Below are 18156 nucleotides of genomic sequence, written 5' to 3' on the forward strand. Positions count from 1 at the left end.
ATTTTGTTGTTTGTAGACTTATATAATTTATTTTTTTAAGTTACACATTGTGTGATTTTCTAAATGTGGATACCAATATATTCTAGACTCAGCGCTTTTAAATTTGACTTTTGTTCAGGCTGAGAAAATTTGAGAAACACGTTAATAAATTAATAAATACAGCAATTTTGCCAACTAGAGTTCATGTCTTGGAGGAGGGGAGGAACTTTTAGACCATCATGTAGAAAAACTGATGTTAAATTAGTAAAAAACAAGCAAAAACATATATAAAAGATGTGAGGAAGAGGGGGATGGATGGAAAATATATACCCATAAACGTTCGGATGCAACATTTTTGTCGTAGTACCTTTAAGGATATAACTCCCCCAGATGTTTCATCTTATCACATCTTAAAATATCAGACCTTTTGTAAATCTCAAATATACCTTCATAGCTTCAGCTGCACGGAGTTGTTTTATTCCACTAATAATCAGAATAAGAGATCAATCAGGTAAAAAAAACAAAAAACGTATTGGTTCATTGTGAAAGAAATTTCATTCAGTTTGAAGTAGCTGGTTTCACAATCATTTCAGTGAGTTACTTGTTATATAAACGCTCCATTCAGTCACTTTTTCAGATTATCTACACTTATTCTTGACATGCTCACCTAAAAATTGCTTTGGATTAATTTTCTGTTTATCGTCTAATTAAATAATCTACTTTAAAAAAAATGCAACTGTTAACAATGTTGCTGCCTATAAACTTCAAAACTACAACTTCTTCCCCATTCTTAGGTGCAAGAAATTCACGAGGGGCTGCACGATGATTGCTATGGTTTACAAATTGCCAAACACTGCAGTTTATTTTTTTAAAATAAACATGGAAAAAATATCCAAATCAATAATAACTATATTATAATAACAAATAAAATGTAAATCATTGTATAAAAGTGAAATTACGCATCTGCCCTGTGCAGTTACACGCCGCTGTCACAGGTGGCGCCAATGAGTCGACGGTCAAAGTTTTGAAGAGCATCAGAAGAAGAAGAAGAAGAAGTGTTGCTACTTGTGTTCACTTATTGAATGACAGTAACTTAGAGTTTACAGTTTTTACAGTTAGTTTCTCTGCTTGGGAACAACTTACCATACTTCGGCGTAGAGTCGCAGAGTTTCGGACACCTGACTGGCTGCTTCGCCGTGAAAAATGCGGGACCGAACTAAAGAATTAGGAAATGTGAGTTTCAAAGTAAACGGCTAACGTTAGCATTAGCGCGCTAGCCTGCTAACTTAGCCAAGTTCATTACTTCTGTCGAGTAACGGCCGCTAACTTGTTCCACCGTGACAACTTTGACTAAGAAAGTCATTTAAATAAGCGATTAAAATAACAATGTGTAGCGGTTTTGCATGTCTGAATGTTAACTTTATCGACATTTTATTTCCAACTTCCGTTTCAGCCCATTCGTCAGGCCGGGAAAGGGCACGGCTGCTGGGGCTGATTTAAGTTTGTTGTGCTAAAGATGGAAAGGTCTTCAGACACGAGAAAGCACTCACTTTAATTTCTTTGTGTTTTATTTTCTGTCAATCTGACTGCAGAAGGCCGAGGCTTCAGATGAGGACGAGGAGGGCAAAGCCTTGATGATCAAACCTGGAACCTCTTCAGCCAAAGAGGAAAAGGAGAATGATGCCTTCTTTAAAAAGGTGAAGTTTATCTTAACATCGGTGTTAATTAACGTACAGGTGACAGATCATCTGAGATCTAAAGTGTTGTCTTAAAGTTTTTGCCTCAAATTATGGTACTATCTACATAACCCACTTATTATTGTTTTGTTTTGTTTTTTGGAAAAGAAGGTTTTGAATGTTAAGCATAATTTTTGTGTGCATGTTTGTTTACATTGTTAAACTGAGGAATGGTTTAATATCCAGTGCTGAGGCTTTAAAGTAGAAGAAATGATCACATGGAGTCAGTCTTATCTGATACTTTGTTGCTTTCTAAATTTTATTTTGTCAACATCTCAGTCTCTGCTAATCCCAGTGTCCTTGTACTGGGCTGCCATGAATAAGGAGGCAGAGTTATTGCCATACTACTAGAGCAAAAATGCCAAAAAAATCACTGGTTCTGACTTTTCAAACGTGAGTATTTGCTAGTTTGCTAAGTCCTCTGTGATAGCAGATTGAATAATCTTTGGGTTTTGGATTATTGGTCGGACAAAACAAGCAATTTGGAGACATCACCTTGGGTTTTAGGAAATTGTGATGGACATTTTTCACTATTCTCAAACATTTTATTGACCAAATTATTCATCGATTAATTGAGAAAATAATCTGCAGACTAATGGATAAAGAAAATAATTGTTAGTTGCAGCCCTACATACTACTATGTGCATCATGATGCTTCTGCTATTACAGAAGATATTACACCTATGCCTGAAACTAACAAATTATTTAAATTGTATTGTTTTTCATTGAATAGATTACTAGTTTAGTTAAGTTCCCAGAGCCCAAGGTGTCGTCCTAAGACTACTTGTTTGGTCCGACCAGCAGTCCACTACCCAAAGATAATTCATTTACGATGATATATAATAGAGGAAAGCAGCAATTCCTCCCATTTTGAGAATCTGGAACCAGAGCACGTTTGGTATTTTTGCTTGATAGACGAGTTAAACGATTACTTGATTTAACTAAATTGTCATGGATTCATTTTCTGTTGATCAACTACTTAAATAATCTACTTTTAAAAAACAATGCAACTGTTAAAAATGTTTCTATCTGTAAACTTCAACAAAACTACAACTTCTTTCTTCTTAGGTGCAAGAAATTCACGAGGGCCTGCACAATCTCAGAAGGATAGTGTCTGAGCTTGAGAACAAACAGAAAACTGTAATGGGTGTGGCGCTGCCGGAGGAGAGTAAGTATGTTCGTTTAGGCCATCAGTCGGTCCAGAAACTGGACAAAGTCAACAAATAATTGAGAAGATTTCAAAGATTTTTAAGACTTTCACCGTTAAGTGAACTGTAATAATGATTGCTATAGTTTACAAATTGCCAAACACTGCAGTTTATTTTTCTGTCTGGCCTACAAATTCATCTTGATTAAGTCTCAACACGCAGAGGGCACTCACTTTCTCTGAAACGGGGCATTTGGGTGCTGAATATGTTGTTTTCCTCTTGGGTTAGGTATGAAGAAAGAGCTCCAGACTCTTCGAGAAGAGATAAAAACATTGGCAACTCAGATCCAGAGAAAACTGAAAAGTGAGTATTGATATATAACAAGTGAACACAGTGTTTTGTTTTGTTTTTGTTTTGTTTACTTGAATCACACTTATCAATTATCTTTCCACAGGTATCGAACCGAAAAAGGGAGAGGAGGATGGAAAATATATACCAATAAATGTTCGGATGCAGCGGACACAGGTTGACTCTTTAATTTACCTCTCTACAACAGTTTCAGCAAAAACTGAACATTATAACCACCATCATGCATCACCTGCATTAGTTTTAGCTCGGTGTACCTAATAAACTGGCAATTGAGTGTATATTGATATAGCAACAACAAATACATATATGGGAAAATGTACCCATATCGCTCACTCAGTTTGAAAATGACAGCTTGTGTGAATCTTCAGCTACCGTAAAGTAAAACAGCAGTTTAGTGACCCAAATGTTGGCTTCTCTCCAGCACGGCGTCTTGTCCAAGGAGTTTGTGGAGTTGATGGGTCACTGTAACACCATCCAGGCCCAGTACAGAGACCGCAATGTGGAGAGAATACAGAGGCAACTCAAAATCAGTGAGTACATGAAGCACGGCTGTGATTTCTTAGTCTTCGTGTTAGCTTTTGTGGTCTGTGGTCTTCTTCAGTTGTACTGATCACTTCCTCCCCTCGCTGCTGCCTCGGTGTGCGGGACTGTAGGTTGCCTCATCACGGGTTTCAGTCTGTCTCATGATATCTGTCACATGTCAACTCCTTCCTCTGTCTGTCACCTTCTAATATACACACTTTACTTTCAAACCACCATGTTAAGCATTTATACACACTATATATAATGGTTTAATAAATGGTTTATAATACACTATAATGTAGTTTATATATAACGTCTCCTATTGTGTGGTGCCTACAGGAGGAGTTAAAGTTGTTGACAAATACATTAACACTTATATCTGCTTACAACTACATTATAGTCTGTTGTAAACCATTTATTAAATGTTTATATAATATCAGTGCTAAATAGGGGGGTTAAAGTTTTGGGAAAAATATAAATAGTCAGGGTTCATTTTACCAGCATATTTACACTTAATTGTAGTCTGTTTATGAAAAGCATTTAGCTTAGTCATTACATTAATTCTGTCCGATATATACTGACTAAAGGTGCGGTCATAGAAACACAGGACTCTCCCGGATAATGTAACAATCATATATGTTTATGTTTTGTCAGCCAGTTGTTTTTATCCGTCATTTTGGCTCAAAATACTACAATACCCATGAGCCTCGGCCGCTGTTGCCATGGAGAATAAGCCAGTGGGTTGCTGAATTCATCCATCCAAAAAAAAGATGTGATTTAAGCTGCAGATTGTTTTCCATTTTCTCCACACCGTCATCTTCAGCTTTCTCCTGCCATTTAGTACGTCACAGAATTTGAAGCTCTGTGATTGGATGTTTCTTGCTGAAATGCACCTTGGGAGTCGGAGTTAACTTCTACCTCAAAATGTTTATGTACACAGGCTTGTACCCTCAACTTTTTTTTGGTCAAAGAAACAGATATTTTCTAACACAGCTGTGAATACTTTGGACTGATGATTTAACCGGGAGAGTTTCGTGATGATCCCAGCCGTAGAAGCGCTCCAACCGTGAGCCACGTTTGTATTCAATTTATGGGGATTTTACTTCCACTTCGCAACTCTATGAATAAATATTGATCAGAGCAATCACAAACTGTAAACAGTGTATGAGAGCGACGCTGTTTGTAGTCTGGTAGTGTGTGATCTTCCACAATGGTGAAGAAACACACTAGAATAATAACTTAATAACAAACAGAGTGTTTCTATTGGCTGAGTGTTCACATCCGCTCGGCCATTTGTCAAGTAGAAATACCAAACATTTGATGGTTCCTGGTTCTTTATTACAGTAAATTGAATATTTTGGGGTTTTGGACTGTTGGCCGGACAAAACAAGACATTTAATGACGTCACCTTGTGCTCTAGGATATTGTGAGGGGCGTTTTTCATTGTTTTCAGATGTTTTTATAGACCAAATGATTAATCGTGAAAATAATCGTTAGTTGCAGCCCTACATTGTAGACTTATTCAGTTCAACTACAGAGGAAAACCACATTTACACGAGCTTCACAGACTGACAGGAAGGGAAAGACAGAGGCTTCTCTCTTTTGTTTTCAACTTTGAGGGAGTTTATATTATTTTCATTTTCAGTTTCTCTCCTGCAACATTTCTCAAAACATGAATGTCCTGCATCCAGAACACCGATCTAATGTACTTCTCACTTTTAGCCGGGACCAATGTGACAGACGAAGAGCTGGATACTATGCTCGAGAGTGGGCAGACGGATGTTTTCACTCAAAACGTGAGTACACGCGAGATGAAAGGAGGGTGTCAACAATGTGACTGCCTGCCTGGATGTTGGAAACCACAACACATTTACACTTGCAGGTGTTTTCCATCAACCACCATCTTGTAGTAGTAGTGACTTTAAGTGTGTGAAATGATGACAGATTTGCTCTGTTGTAGCCCCACTAGCTGGTCAAACTGGAGAACACATTTGGTAAGCATTAGAAAGAAAATCATGTGCAGCCCCTAGTGATGTCTTTAGTGTTTCGGTAGCTCGTAGTGTGAAGGATCCTGCTGGCTTTCGATGTCTGTTAGAGACAGTGGTGGAAAGTAACTACATTTACTCAAGTATTACTCAGTATTTCCATTTGATCCTACTTTATACTGCTACTCCACTACATGTCGGAGGGAAATATTGTACTTTTTAATTCACTACACTTATATGACAGCTCTAGTTACTCTACAGATTAAAATTTTACAGAAAAACACATATGCTTACTGTTCCCAACCTTTTTGGCTTGTGACCCGTTACAAAAAAGCAGCTGGGGCCCCTTATCATGTTTCAGATGTCTGAGGTTATCATTTACAACAAAGAGACATTATTCCACAAACTAGTAGCTCTGCCTACTCAGATGGTCTCGTTCAAATAATTGTTCAAGGCTCAAAGAGTTCAATATTTCACAAAAAACAGCAAAAATTAGTTTTTCTTCTTTCCTCTCCCATTAATAATCTCACAACCTCTCAGATTTATCTGGTGACCCTTTGGAGGGGCACGACCCCTAGGCTGGGAACCACTGGACTGTATATAAAGTAGTTAAAACTAGCTCCACCTCAGAGTCTTTACTGCAGCAGCCCGGGTTCAGATCCAGCCCGCGGCTCTTTGCTGCATGTCGTCCCCTCTCTCCCACATTTCCTGTCTCTCTTCAGCTGTTGCTATCAAAATAAAAAAGGCAAAAAGCCCAAAAACAGAATCTTAAACAAAAAATAAATAAAAATGGTTCCACCTCAGTAAAATGCTGCTTTAACATTGATGCATCAGTATTAATAATCTAATAATTTTTAATGTATAATAAAATATCAGTCATGGGGAACATTTTACTGCTGTATTTACTTCTGATACTTGACATTTTGCTGATGATACTTTTGTACTTTTACGATTATGAATGGAAGGCTTTTAACTTGTTACAGAGTGTTTTTACATGGTTGTATTGGTGCTTTTACTTAAAGGATCAGAGTACTTCTTCCACCACTGGTCATAGATGAAACCCTGAAGCCTCATGAAGTTTTTCTACTGTCCATAATGCAGCTAATAAATATCCGCACTGTGTTGTACAGATCCTGATTGATGCTAAAGCTACAAGGCAGGCTCTGAACGAGATTGAGTCCCGGCACGATGAGATCCTGAAGCTGGAGAGGAGCATCAGAGACCTGCACGACATGTTCCAGTACCTCGCCATGGAGGTGGAGGCTCAGGTAAAGCAAACACTGATGAAGTCTCTCAGGCTTGTTTGAGAGTTATCTGAGTCTGATATTTTTGCCTTGTGCAGGGGGAGATGGTCAACCAGATTGAAGCCAACATCAAACTGTCTTCAAACTACGTGGAGAAAGCAAAGGAAAACACAGCGCAAGCTGTAACATATCAGCAGAAAGCACGCAAGGTACAATGTGGTTTCACACACAAAATCTTTAAGACAACTAATATTAAACTGATATTCCACTGGTTTACACTTTACAATGATGCCTCTCTACATTATGTCCTGCCTCAACAGGAAAAAAAAAGGCCATTTCACTGTCTCTTTAAGGTTGCACCTGATTTAATTTTGCTTGTGTGTTAATTGATCGATTTGTGTCTCTTCCAATGCAGAAAAAGATTTGGATCGCGATCTGTTTGGCCATCCTCATCCTCATCCTAGTCATCTCATTGGTCTCCACCTTGGGCTAATAACACCAGGCAGTGCGAGTTGGCTGTAGACTGGTTTGGCAGAAGCTCATTCTGGGTTTCATGTAAATAATTTCAGCCCACAGCATGTATGGGTGAATTAAGTCAGTGGATTTTGTGTTATCGTCCCTCTGCATTTCTTGTCCCATTTTATATTCCTCTTCCTCTAACCTTCCTGTCGTCCTAACAGACTTTTGTTGGTGGTTTCTTTTTTTTAAAGAAGAGATGTGCTTTCTGTTCTTTTAACTCACAAACGACTACAATCTTGCCTGCATTTCCACTTCCACTCAAGAGGTAGTGCTGCTGGTTTATGGAATCCCCCAGTCAGATTCTGGTCTGCGACACAAAGACCAGGACAATTTGTGAACTGTTACGTCAGTGCCCCTTCCCCCTCCTACATAAAAGAAGAAATAAGTAGCCTTGAACAAGGCAATACAGTATTGAAATCCAACACTGGCGCTGATCATATTGTACTCAGGAAAACTGTGTTGATTCTTGTTACGTTGTTGTTTCTGGATGAATTGGAGACATAAATAACAATTGTAATGGAGTAGGGCTTTCTTTTATAGGCATATAGAGTAAATAGACTAATATAATTGTACATAACCTATATTGCTGGTGATTAAGACATTCTTTATGCAGATGATTTTTAAAACTTGAAAGTTGTTTCAAACTGCCTACATGTAACAAGTGTAAATACAGATTTTTTTTTTTGTGAAATAACAGCCCCCCCCCCCCAACTTCTATTTCACGAAGGTGTCTCAGCACTGCAGTGAAAGGCCCAAGGCCCACTTTTATTTGTCCTACCAGTTTGTATTTATGATTTGAACATTGTTGTAAGCTGCTACGCGAAAGTTTCTGCATCAACACATAATGAAATCTTTTCTTTCAGAACTGTGCCTTCTTGTCCATGTGAACAGCTCAAGTAGAGAATGTGATTTTGTGCACTAACATTGTCAAGAAGGGATGGATTGAGTTTTTATTGTTTTATATACGTTGGAATTCACACAGTGTTTCAGCTGCGAGTCTTCGTGACTTAGCCTGACACACATTCTCATATTAAATGTCTTATTTTTAAGTCACCTGTTTGTCACATTGTGCAAAGTCTCCATTTGTCTTGCTAGTTTAGTAACTTAAGTTTAATTCTGCGGGGAAATCTGGATAACCCGGGGAGAAAAAAAACCATGTACAGAGACAAACACTAGCTGCTGTGCACCACAATGATAAATATGTAAAGGAAAAATAAACCAAAACTGTTTGTTAAAAGGTTGTCCAGTCCTCGTTCGTCTCCTTTGGCAACAGAAAAGTTGTCTGTCTGCAGTCACGAGCAGACAGAAAAAAGGTTGACAGAGGGCAGAGCAGTGACTTTGCTACTGTGTAATATTATGGCTGTTGAATTTTGCATCACGTTCATTTATTTTAATATAGATTTGTTTTTAAAATAAAATACTACCATGTTCTATTATTCTTATAGTCTTGTATCATTAATTGTAGGACCTTTTTGTTTAGTTCACACATTCACTGTTATACAGAAGACTGAGAAGTTTGTTTTTTTTGCATTTAAAAAAAAAAAAGTAAGTACCTGAAGTCTGACACAAATTTTCAACACAAATGAAAAATGGCAACTAATTTTTGGTCTTTTTATTCAACTGTAATTGTCTTAATTTTTCAAGTAAAACAATATGGAATTACAAGGGATCAAAGGAATGCAACAAATAAAGAGACAGAAATCAAAAATAAGACCATCACCATAAACTACCCATCCCTCCTCCCCCACCCAACCCCAATATCACGTTTGCTCAAAGTAGCTTAAACAAGTCAAAAAGTAAATCGACAATTTACAGTCATCTGGAACTGTACCAGTAATTTTATTCACATATTTTGTCCAAGTATTTTTTTTTTACATGAACGAAGAGCAATGAATTGATGGTGACAAAAATTCAGGTGAAAAATAAAACATTAATTTGGTAGCACTTCACTTGACGTTTTCTGTGGGGGGTGTACCTTTTTTTGTGTGTTTTGTTTGGCTTTTTTTTTTTTTTTTAAATAACGAGAGAAGCTCAACACCCCTGCTTCAGGTGCTTCACAAGGCAATCTGAGGTTCAAACCCATTTGGCCAAAGAGGCACTCAATAACATTTACTTGCCCTTTTTGAAATAAATACATGACAAAGTGGACCGTAACTAACTGCCTTTGGGAAGATCAGGAAAAAGAAATTGGATCTTTCCTACTCTGGGTCTGTGATGGGGAGCAAACTTAAATTAATACATTTTTGAACTGTAGAGATACATCGTGAGGTACCAGGAACCAATTAATTGACTACAGTTGATGTAAAAATGTATTACTACACCACAATGTACTCAAAAGCCGAGGGCCACATTATCAGATGTGCAAATGAGAAATGCAAGGCTGGATTTAAAAATGAATCCAATGAACAGAAATTGACATGAAAAAAGGGGCCCAAGCAAAGACAAGCTCCAGCATAGTGCAGCAGAGATCATATTGACAGATCAGTTCTCTTCCTAATACCCTGGAAGAAATAATAAAATATGCATAACTTATCAACTGACTACAAAGAAACAATAGTCAGGACAGCTGACGAAATTTTCAAAACCAAACTTTCTAAAACCTCCAACTTACAATACAACTGGTCACTCAAAAGTTTTTAATGTCACACAAATGCCTTTTCATTTATAACCCTAATAAGAGGGTGCTGTATAATCCCATCTTAACACATAAGATCTGAGTGTTCCAGTCTTTAATGATTACAGTACATAATGTGAACTAACAACTTTCCTTTATAACCTCTTGCACCTTTATCACCCTCAAGTCCCAGTGGTGAATCTATCCACTGTACCATCTCTGTCTGTTTACGGATGCACGATGGCGCCACATTTTTTTCTCTCTCAGTCCAGCATCCCTGAGCCTTCCCCCAGCTGACAATGGCTGAGCTGGTGAGGGGACCAGCTCCAATTGGAAAGGGAGAGGGCCCAAGAGGCAGGGGAGGTCCCTGGCTTGTGCAGCACACAGTTCCCTTGCATTCATTAGAGTGCAGACAAAGCAGCAACCTTGGAGATCGTGACATGCTGCCTTATCATGCTCTGCAACAACACTCTCGCTTCCATTTTTTCTCTTTGGCACTCTGATCATGTTTTGTTGTGACGATGCTGACCAGAAGAGGAGCGGGTGTTTGCGGCTGGTGACCGGGCCTGCGCCGCTGCAAGTGCTGCAACACTACGCAGCACCCTGTCCGGCGTCCCCTCTGTTCCCGAACTGCTGGTCACCTCCTGCGAGAGCTTTTGAGACCTCCTGCTGTCCTGCCGACTCTCCCTTTGCTGGCCCTGCTTCTCTTTTACGTCTTTACTCTTTGCTCGCTCAGAGCTGCGCTCGCTGCCGGAGGAAGTGGCACGGGACTCTCTGTGCTCTGTGTTTTGAGAGCTGATGCTGTGGGTACGCTGGCTGCTGTTGCTGCTGCTGCGGCTTCTGCTGCTGCGTCCGCCACCGTCGCCCTCGCCGTCACTGCTCATGCTGCTGCAGGCACTGTGGCCCCGGGACGAAGACTGCGCCTCTGCTTCAGCTTCCTTTCCCCCTAATGACTTCCTACTCCCCCTCTCCTTTTCCTCTGGTTTAGACCTCTTGTACTCCATTTCCAGGGGTGGAACCAGAGAACCAGGGCATTGTCTCGTGGAGCGGGAACCAGAGCGGCTTGTCTGATTGGGTGTTGAGGGTTTGCTGCCACTGCTTTTATTATTAGTAAGAGTTACAGAGTTACTCTGAGGGGAGGCTGGTACACTTTTGCTTTTAGGCTTTTGGTTCTTGTCAGATGAGGAAGCAGGGGAAGTCCCGGCAGCCTTAGCCCCCGAGTCTTTCCGAGTGGTGTGGCCAGGGGTATCCACCCTGCCTTTCATTGCTAGGAGTTTGGCTGCTGCATTGAGTGCCGAGCACCTCTTTCCCAGAACTTCGGGCTCAGGAGGCAATGAGGGTGCACTGTTTGTCTGAGCCTTACTGTCTTGTGAAGGCTGAGATCCTGCAGACTTCCTGGTGATCCTAACAGACGATGTATCACTGCCAGACTCTCCACCTGTGGATATGTTAGCATTGTTTGATGCATTTCTGTCGGAGTTGCGCGCAGGTTTCTTTCCTTGCCGGCTGTTGCCCTTTTCTCTCTCCTGATCTTGTACCCTGTGCTTGGCTGAGCGAGTCAACCGGTGCTCCTTCCTGCTCTCACTGTTGTCAGAGTCTGAGGAGGAAGAGGAAGACCTGGAACGCCTTCTCCGAGAGGTAGCAGTGGTGAGCTCCTTCTCACCGCCTTCCTCTTTCTTCTCTTCCTTCCCTGTTTCTGAGGTGACATCCATTCGCCTCTTCTTGGCAGGATGTCTGTTCTCATAAGTCCTCTTGTGGTGAGCATGACGAGTGAGGGTTGATGTAGAGCACCCAGATGATGGCGAAGAGGAACGAGCGGACTCCTGGCTACTCTGGCGACTAAGAGGCCTTTTCTGGATTGGAGTTTTCGGATCTTCAGTTGTTTGCTCCACCGCCTGTTGCTCAGGTTCTTCTTTCTGAGTGGATGTTTCAGACTGTGCTTCTCCGCCTGCTCCCTCCCTTCCTGACTCAAAGTCTTTGGTCTCAGAGGAACTCTCCACCTTTCTCCTTTTAGGCTGAGACTTACAGACGGCCTGCTTTTTGTCATCCTCCTCCTTGCTAGTCCTTGCTTCAGCTTCCACAGCATCTACTTCCATTTCTGTCACCCTGTCCGGGTCATTTTTAGATGCAGACACTTTCTGTGTTGGCTCTGAAGATTGCTTCTCAGTTGAAACACTAGATGGAGCAGATGTGGGTGCCTGGGGTAGGGCCTCTGTCTGGGCTGGTGTGGACACCTCTGGGGAAACATCTGTGGACACAGAGCTTTGTGAAAGGACTGCAGAGGTCTGTGTGGTGGACACAGGAGGAACTCTTTTGGTTGTGGCAGCTGTGGTTGCTGCTGCTGTTGCTACTAACAGAGGGGTGGCTGTGGTAGTGGATACTTGGGTAGTTGTGACATTCATGGTAGCAACTGTAATGGACTTTTCTGGGGGTGATGTAGTTGTGGTGGCTGTTGGTAATGGAGCTGGTGTAGCACCTGTGGAACTTGTTACTGTAGGTGGGATCTTGACAGTCTTTTCTGCAGTTGTGGCAGGGGTAGTTGAAGTTGTGTGTTCTTTGGAAGGGGCTGCTGCTGTTACAGGGGTTACTTGGACTCCCTCTGTTGGGGGTGATGTAGTTACTGTAACTGTCTTTGCCTTGGTTGTGGTAGTTACACTGGCAGATGTTGTAGTTGGGGAAGGAGTGCAGGCTGAGGGCGGTGCAGCAGGAGGTTTTTCTGAGGACGTGCCAGCCACCGGAACAGTTGTTACCTGTGCCTGTGTAGCCACTTGAACTGTTGTTGTTGGTGAGGTTGAGACAGGTTTGGTAGGGACTTTGGTAAATGTCACATTAGTCCTTGCTTGGGCTGGAGAAGATGGAACTATATTTACAGCAGATGATGAGACTGTTGCTACTGGTGGTGTTGTAGAAGCGTTGTCAGTTATGGTTGCACTTGCAGTGGGAACTGTGCTTGGACTTGTTGAGTTTGATGAACTAGCTTGGACTGTTTTTACTGTTGTCATAGTTGTTGCTGTAGTGGGGGAAGACGTTGAGGTTGGTTTTGGTGAAGCTGTTGCTGGGCTAGCAGCTGTAGCTGAAACCTTCTGTGTGGCAGCTGGGGCGGAGGTTACAGTAGCTGGGGTACATGTTGTAGCTGACAGATCAGAGGCTTGCGGCAAGTCCTTTACAGCAGTAGTTTTAGCTGTGACTGATTTAAGTGTAGTGGTGACTGCTGGTGTAACGCTGACTGTTTCTGATATTACGTTAGTAGCTGTTGTGATCGTTGTTGCAGGGACTGATGTTGGAAGTGCTTTGACGGCCATGGCAGAAGATGACACAGTGGATGGAGTGGTAGCAGCTGGTGTGGAAACTGTGGTTTTGGCAGAGTCTGGTCCTGTTGCTTTCACAGTTGTAGAAACTGAAGGTTTTGGCTCTACAGGAGCTTTAGAAGCTGTGGAAACCACAAGTGTTGGTTTTACACCTGGAAGAGTTGATGTGACAGTGCTGGCAGGTGGCAATGGAGTTGTGGTAGTGGGGGTAGCAGTGACTGGGATAGTGGCAGATGTGGAAAGTGTGACTGAGGATGCAGAGGGATCCTGGGTTGATGCTGTGTCTGGGCTTGGAACCATAGCCGGGACTGAACTAACTAATTGGGCTGAGGCTGATGTGGAGGCAGCCACAGGAAGGGGTGCGGTCACCTGGGGTGCAGGTGCAGTGGGTGCTTGGACTGAAGCAGAGACTGGTGAGGAAGCTTGATCGGTTGTTGTTGTTGTGGAGGATTGAGATGGATTTGAAACAGGGGCTGAAACCTCAGTCTTAGTGTCTGTTTCCTCAGCTTTGGTAGACTGAGAGGCCTGACTTGTAGTGACAACAGCAGCTACAGGGGTCTCCGGCTTGAGGGGAGACGGGACTGTTGGCTCTGGGCAAGCATCAGTTTTTGACATGCCAGATACACCAGTAGTGGTGATCTCGTTTTTAGAGTTCTGTCCTTCACTAACAGTTTCTGGCATGGTTATGGAGTCTTTGCGAGGACGACCCCTCTTACGTTTTGGGGAGAGAGGGGGGTTCCCTTCCTCACTTGGTGAAGTGGGCTGTGGAGAAGGGGTCACTGTGTTGTCAGGCTCAGGTAACCTAGGGGGAGTCTTAGGGGGCCGGCCCCGCTTTCTTTTCAAAGGTGTCACAAGAGAATTCACACTGGACTCTGTAGAGGTTGCAGTGGTGTCTTTGCCTGGTGGTATGTCAGTTTTTCTGGACTGGTTCCCTCCCCTTCCTCTACCCAGATTCTGCTGTTGCTCGACCAGCTGAGCAGCCATGCGAGATTCAGTTTCCAACCTGCGCCGTACAGGAAGATTTCTCAGCACAGGCATGTCAGGAGAAAGATGGGGTGGGGAATATGGAGGATAACTTCTGACAGGCTGTGGGTGCACAGACGGACTAGGAGTAGAGTCTTGGTCCTGAGGAGATTTGGTAACAGTCCCTTTAGTTTTGCTGTCAGGGCTTGGTGATGTATTGTCTTTGTTTGGTTCGTCGACTAATCCAGCAGTGTTCTCCTCCACAGTTGCCTCCTCTGAAGAACCTCCACCTCCAGTGCCGCTTCCACGCCGCCTCCTCCTTCTTGGCTCCTTCTCCTCCACCACTGTGACCAGCCTTCCGGGAAGCTTCCGCAGGACTTTGGCTGACGGGGAGTCTTCAACCAGGCCCCGCAGGACTTCCCCATCTGCTGACTGACGCTTGCGAGGCGATCGGGAGCTGGTGGAAGGGGGAGACATGGCGCTGTGGTCTTTGCTGTCATCATCTTTTGCCTGATGGTCCAGTGGGCAGCTGGATTCTAGCGATGACTCAGACACCCTCCTCTCATTCTCCCCGTCTTTCTCCTCTCCTTTCTTGCCGTCAGTCTCCCCAACACATTGTTGTTTCCCTCCAGGGGGAGAGGTCGTAGGAGGGGAAGGCACTGGACTGGGATGGGAGCGGTTTGGTAGAGTCCTGGTTTTTATGGTCTGTTGATCTCTGGCAGGAGATGAGGCTTTTGAAGATTTGGAGGAATCTTGAGGCCTGGTTGATGAGGAGGTTTTGTGATGGTCTGTGCGGGACGGGGTGGTAGACACAGTACCAGTGTCTTTGGCAGCTCCTCGTCCTCTCAGACCAAGACGGAGTCTTTCAGGCACTTCTCTAGGGGTCGTGGGCTCAGGCTCAGTTTCGGGCGAGGCCCCACGCAGTCGACCACTAGTCCTTGTAGAGGTGACAATCTTGTCCTTGTCCTTGTCCTTGGGTTTACGGCCACGGCGGGCTGGAGCTGGCTGAGCAGGCTCCACAGAAGCTGGTGGTGACAAAAAGTCATCGTCGTCGTCATCAGATGAAGCGTGAAGCTTTAGGCCCTCCTCTTTGGCCTGGTCCAAGCCTTTCCTGGCAGCCTCCACTTGCTCCTAAACAGACACAGGCAGAACAGATTTTTAGAAGGTTGTTTTTACAAAACTGATAAAATGTCTTTATGTTTTGGTTGTGCAGGACTACAGGGTTGGACAAAGTACTTAAACATCTTACAATATAACACAAAGCAAAAGTAGTGCTGTTAGGCAAATGACCCTTTAATACTTTTAAATCATTGCTGTGAGGGTCTATTTGTGACTACTAAATAGTAGTAGCCATGACAATCAAGTTGAATAAATACCTCAGTCAAAACCAATATGATGAGTTTCACCAGATTGGTATTTAGTAGTGCTGAAACGATTAAATGAGTCAATTAATTGATAGACAATTTTGATAACTGAATTCAGGTCAATTATCAAGCAAAAATGCCAAATATTTTCTGGTTACAACTTCTCACGTGAAGATTTGCTGCTCTCTCAGTTTTACATCAATGTAAATTCATTATCTTTGGTTTTGGACTGTTGAACAGACAATATGAAGCAGATTTGAAGAAGACACCTTGAGCTCATTTTTCACTATTTTCTGACATTTTATAGACTAATTGACCAATCTATTATTTGGAAAAAATTAAAAATAAATGAATTGATAATGAAGATAACCACTAGTTGCAGCCATTGTATTTACTTTAGGAAAACAGTATTGTAAATGTGTTTGTTACTTTGTACACCCCTGTACATTTGTGTTGAGGATAGTAATTAAGATGAGTCTAAAGTCAAAGCTGAATTTATTCAATCAAACTTTTAGAAAGCTGAGCTTTTGAGACACAGATCTGTTATTTCAATGATGATGAAGATGTGGCGTTACCTCAGCCTGCTTCAACTCTTCTTTGCATACATCTTCTAATGAGGCTTCCAGGAAGTTCATGGCGTAGCGTTCAATGGGAGTGAGCTAGGCATAGGCAGAGAATATGGTGAGTTAACTGAACATAAAATAACTCTATCGATATAATGCAGATATACAGCAGAACAAGATCCTAACTGTTTCAGTTACTGCTAAAATACCCCCATCTTCACTGACAACTGGTAGTAAAATGCCCCACAGATGTCAGCTATGGATAGAAACTTTATTATATTTATTTTTTATATTGTAGATGTAGCCATTCAAGAGCTCAAACCAATGTTCAATTCTCAATTTTAAATTAATACTTAAATTACAGAACTGCATGATTATTCACCTGCTCCACCAGAGCAGCAATTTCCTGCTCTGCCTTGGAGAGCTCCTCCACTTCCTCTTGTTCCCCTCCATCGTCCAATGGTATGTTCTCGTTGAACTCCGCCAGTTCCGCCACCTGCTCTGCTTTGGCCTGAGAGGCCGCCACTATGTCCTCCTCATCCTCTGCACGACACAGGGCCTGCAAGGATCATTTCAAGATGATCAGGCTATCTGTACAGCACCATACTGATTAGAAAAGCCTTGGTTGTTTGATATGTTTAACCTAAACCTCAATAAATACTGCCAATCAGTTTGGAAGTTCAACATCAGCAAGTCCTAAATAATACAGCAGTTACATTCAATTTTTATATATTTCTACTCTCTTCAACTTGACGAGTTCAACTTTGTCTTGTGCTGCAAAAAAAGTGTGTTTGTTTTTTATTATTACCAAATGCTAGGTGCTACATATATAATCTATGCGAGTATATGGCCCATGTGATGCATCTCACCTGCTCCAGTATGGTGGTGCTCTGTTTGTTGACAGCTTCTTCCTCCTCAGCTTGGGGCACTGATAGCTCCACTGCCATCTCTCTCTTCTCCCCGTCATTCATATCAAACAGCTCTCGGATGGTTTGCTGAGGAACAAAGTGAAAATGACACACGTTCAGCACAGGAAAGTGGTTCTCTGTACTTGGTGAAAAACAAAAATAAGAGGCGCTTGAATTGCTTAATGTCCTGAAATTATCACCACAATATACTCAAAGAGCAGTTATGCTAATGGTGTCATTTATTCAATGCATTAATTAGAAAATGTTGCAATGTCGGCACAATTCAAGAAGCACAAGGTAGATCTGAACAAGTTTAATTAAAAGGAGAAGAGGGCATAGCCTGTGTTTCTGCGATGAAAAAAAAAAAACATTTCTTTATGTGCAAATAGTTAATTAGGCATCTCAGTCATCAAGCACACAACTGCATTTTTGTGTTCGGATGAACCAATGAGTCATCATCACATGATTAACAGAACACTTATGTGAGGCAGCAGCCATAAAAACTCTAACAAGCGATTAGAAAGAAGAGACGAGAGAAATTAACATACTTGATTGAATTTTAATTTATTCTCAACACTTTTATATGATGTGCAACTGGTAGTATAAATAGTGAGATGTGGTAAATGGTGCTAAAATAGGTGTTATCCTGTGTCCCATATGTAATTCATCAAATGCATTTTCATAAAGTGGGGTATCAGGTTAAAAAAAAAGAAAAAAAAAAAAGACTATTGTTGGTAAAATAAATAATCAATTTGTACAAAGTATGCCCACTGTAAATGCCTACCTGTTTGAAAAAGGCAGTGGTAAAGTTTCCTCCTTCAATAGCCATATCTCCCAGCATCCTCTTCTGATTGGCTTTCTTTAAAATGTTCTCCTCCACTGTACGCTCGCTGATCAGCCTGAAGAGGAACATAAAAAGAAGAAAACCTTAATA

General features: G+C 41.9%; 2 protein-coding genes across 7 annotated transcripts in view; one reads left to right on the forward strand and one right to left on the reverse strand.

The window, feature by feature from the left end:
- Positions 1 to 956: 956 nt before the first annotated feature.
- Positions 957 to 8739, forward strand: stx4 (syntaxin 4). Its single transcript, XM_044180081.1, has 10 exons — positions 957 to 1212; positions 1572 to 1676; positions 2784 to 2883; positions 3152 to 3226; positions 3318 to 3388; positions 3654 to 3762; positions 5477 to 5550; positions 6870 to 7007; positions 7082 to 7192; positions 7399 to 8739. The coding sequence occupies exons 1-10, from the start codon at positions 1183 to 1185 to the stop codon at positions 7474 to 7476; spliced, it is 891 nt and encodes a 296-aa protein (XP_044036016.1). The 5' UTR covers positions 957 to 1182; the 3' UTR covers positions 7477 to 8739.
- A 360-nt stretch (positions 8740 to 9099) lies between these two features.
- The window catches only part of LOC122868199 (Snf2-related CREBBP activator protein), a 36346-nt gene continuing 27289 nt past the window's right edge, over positions 9100 to 18156 (reverse strand). For all 6 annotated transcript variants that reach the window (XM_044179969.1, XM_044179971.1, XM_044179973.1 and 3 more), the window contains 5 exons: positions 18007 to 18121; positions 17184 to 17309; positions 16697 to 16873; positions 16327 to 16410; positions 9100 to 15518 (listed from right to left, as the gene is read on the reverse strand). In XM_044179969.1, the coding sequence (XP_044035904.1) occupies positions 10620 to 15518; positions 16327 to 16410; positions 16697 to 16873; positions 17184 to 17309; positions 18007 to 18121 (5401 nt within the window). In that variant the 3' untranslated portion in view covers positions 9100 to 10619. The remainder of the gene's footprint in view (positions 15519 to 16326; positions 16411 to 16696; positions 16874 to 17183; positions 17310 to 18006; positions 18122 to 18156) is intronic.

Source organism: Siniperca chuatsi, linkage group LG20 (genome assembly GCF_020085105.1).
Source record: "Siniperca chuatsi isolate FFG_IHB_CAS linkage group LG20, ASM2008510v1, whole genome shotgun sequence".
In the NCBI taxonomy this organism is placed as follows: Eukaryota; Metazoa; Chordata; class Actinopteri; order Centrarchiformes; family Sinipercidae; genus Siniperca; species Siniperca chuatsi.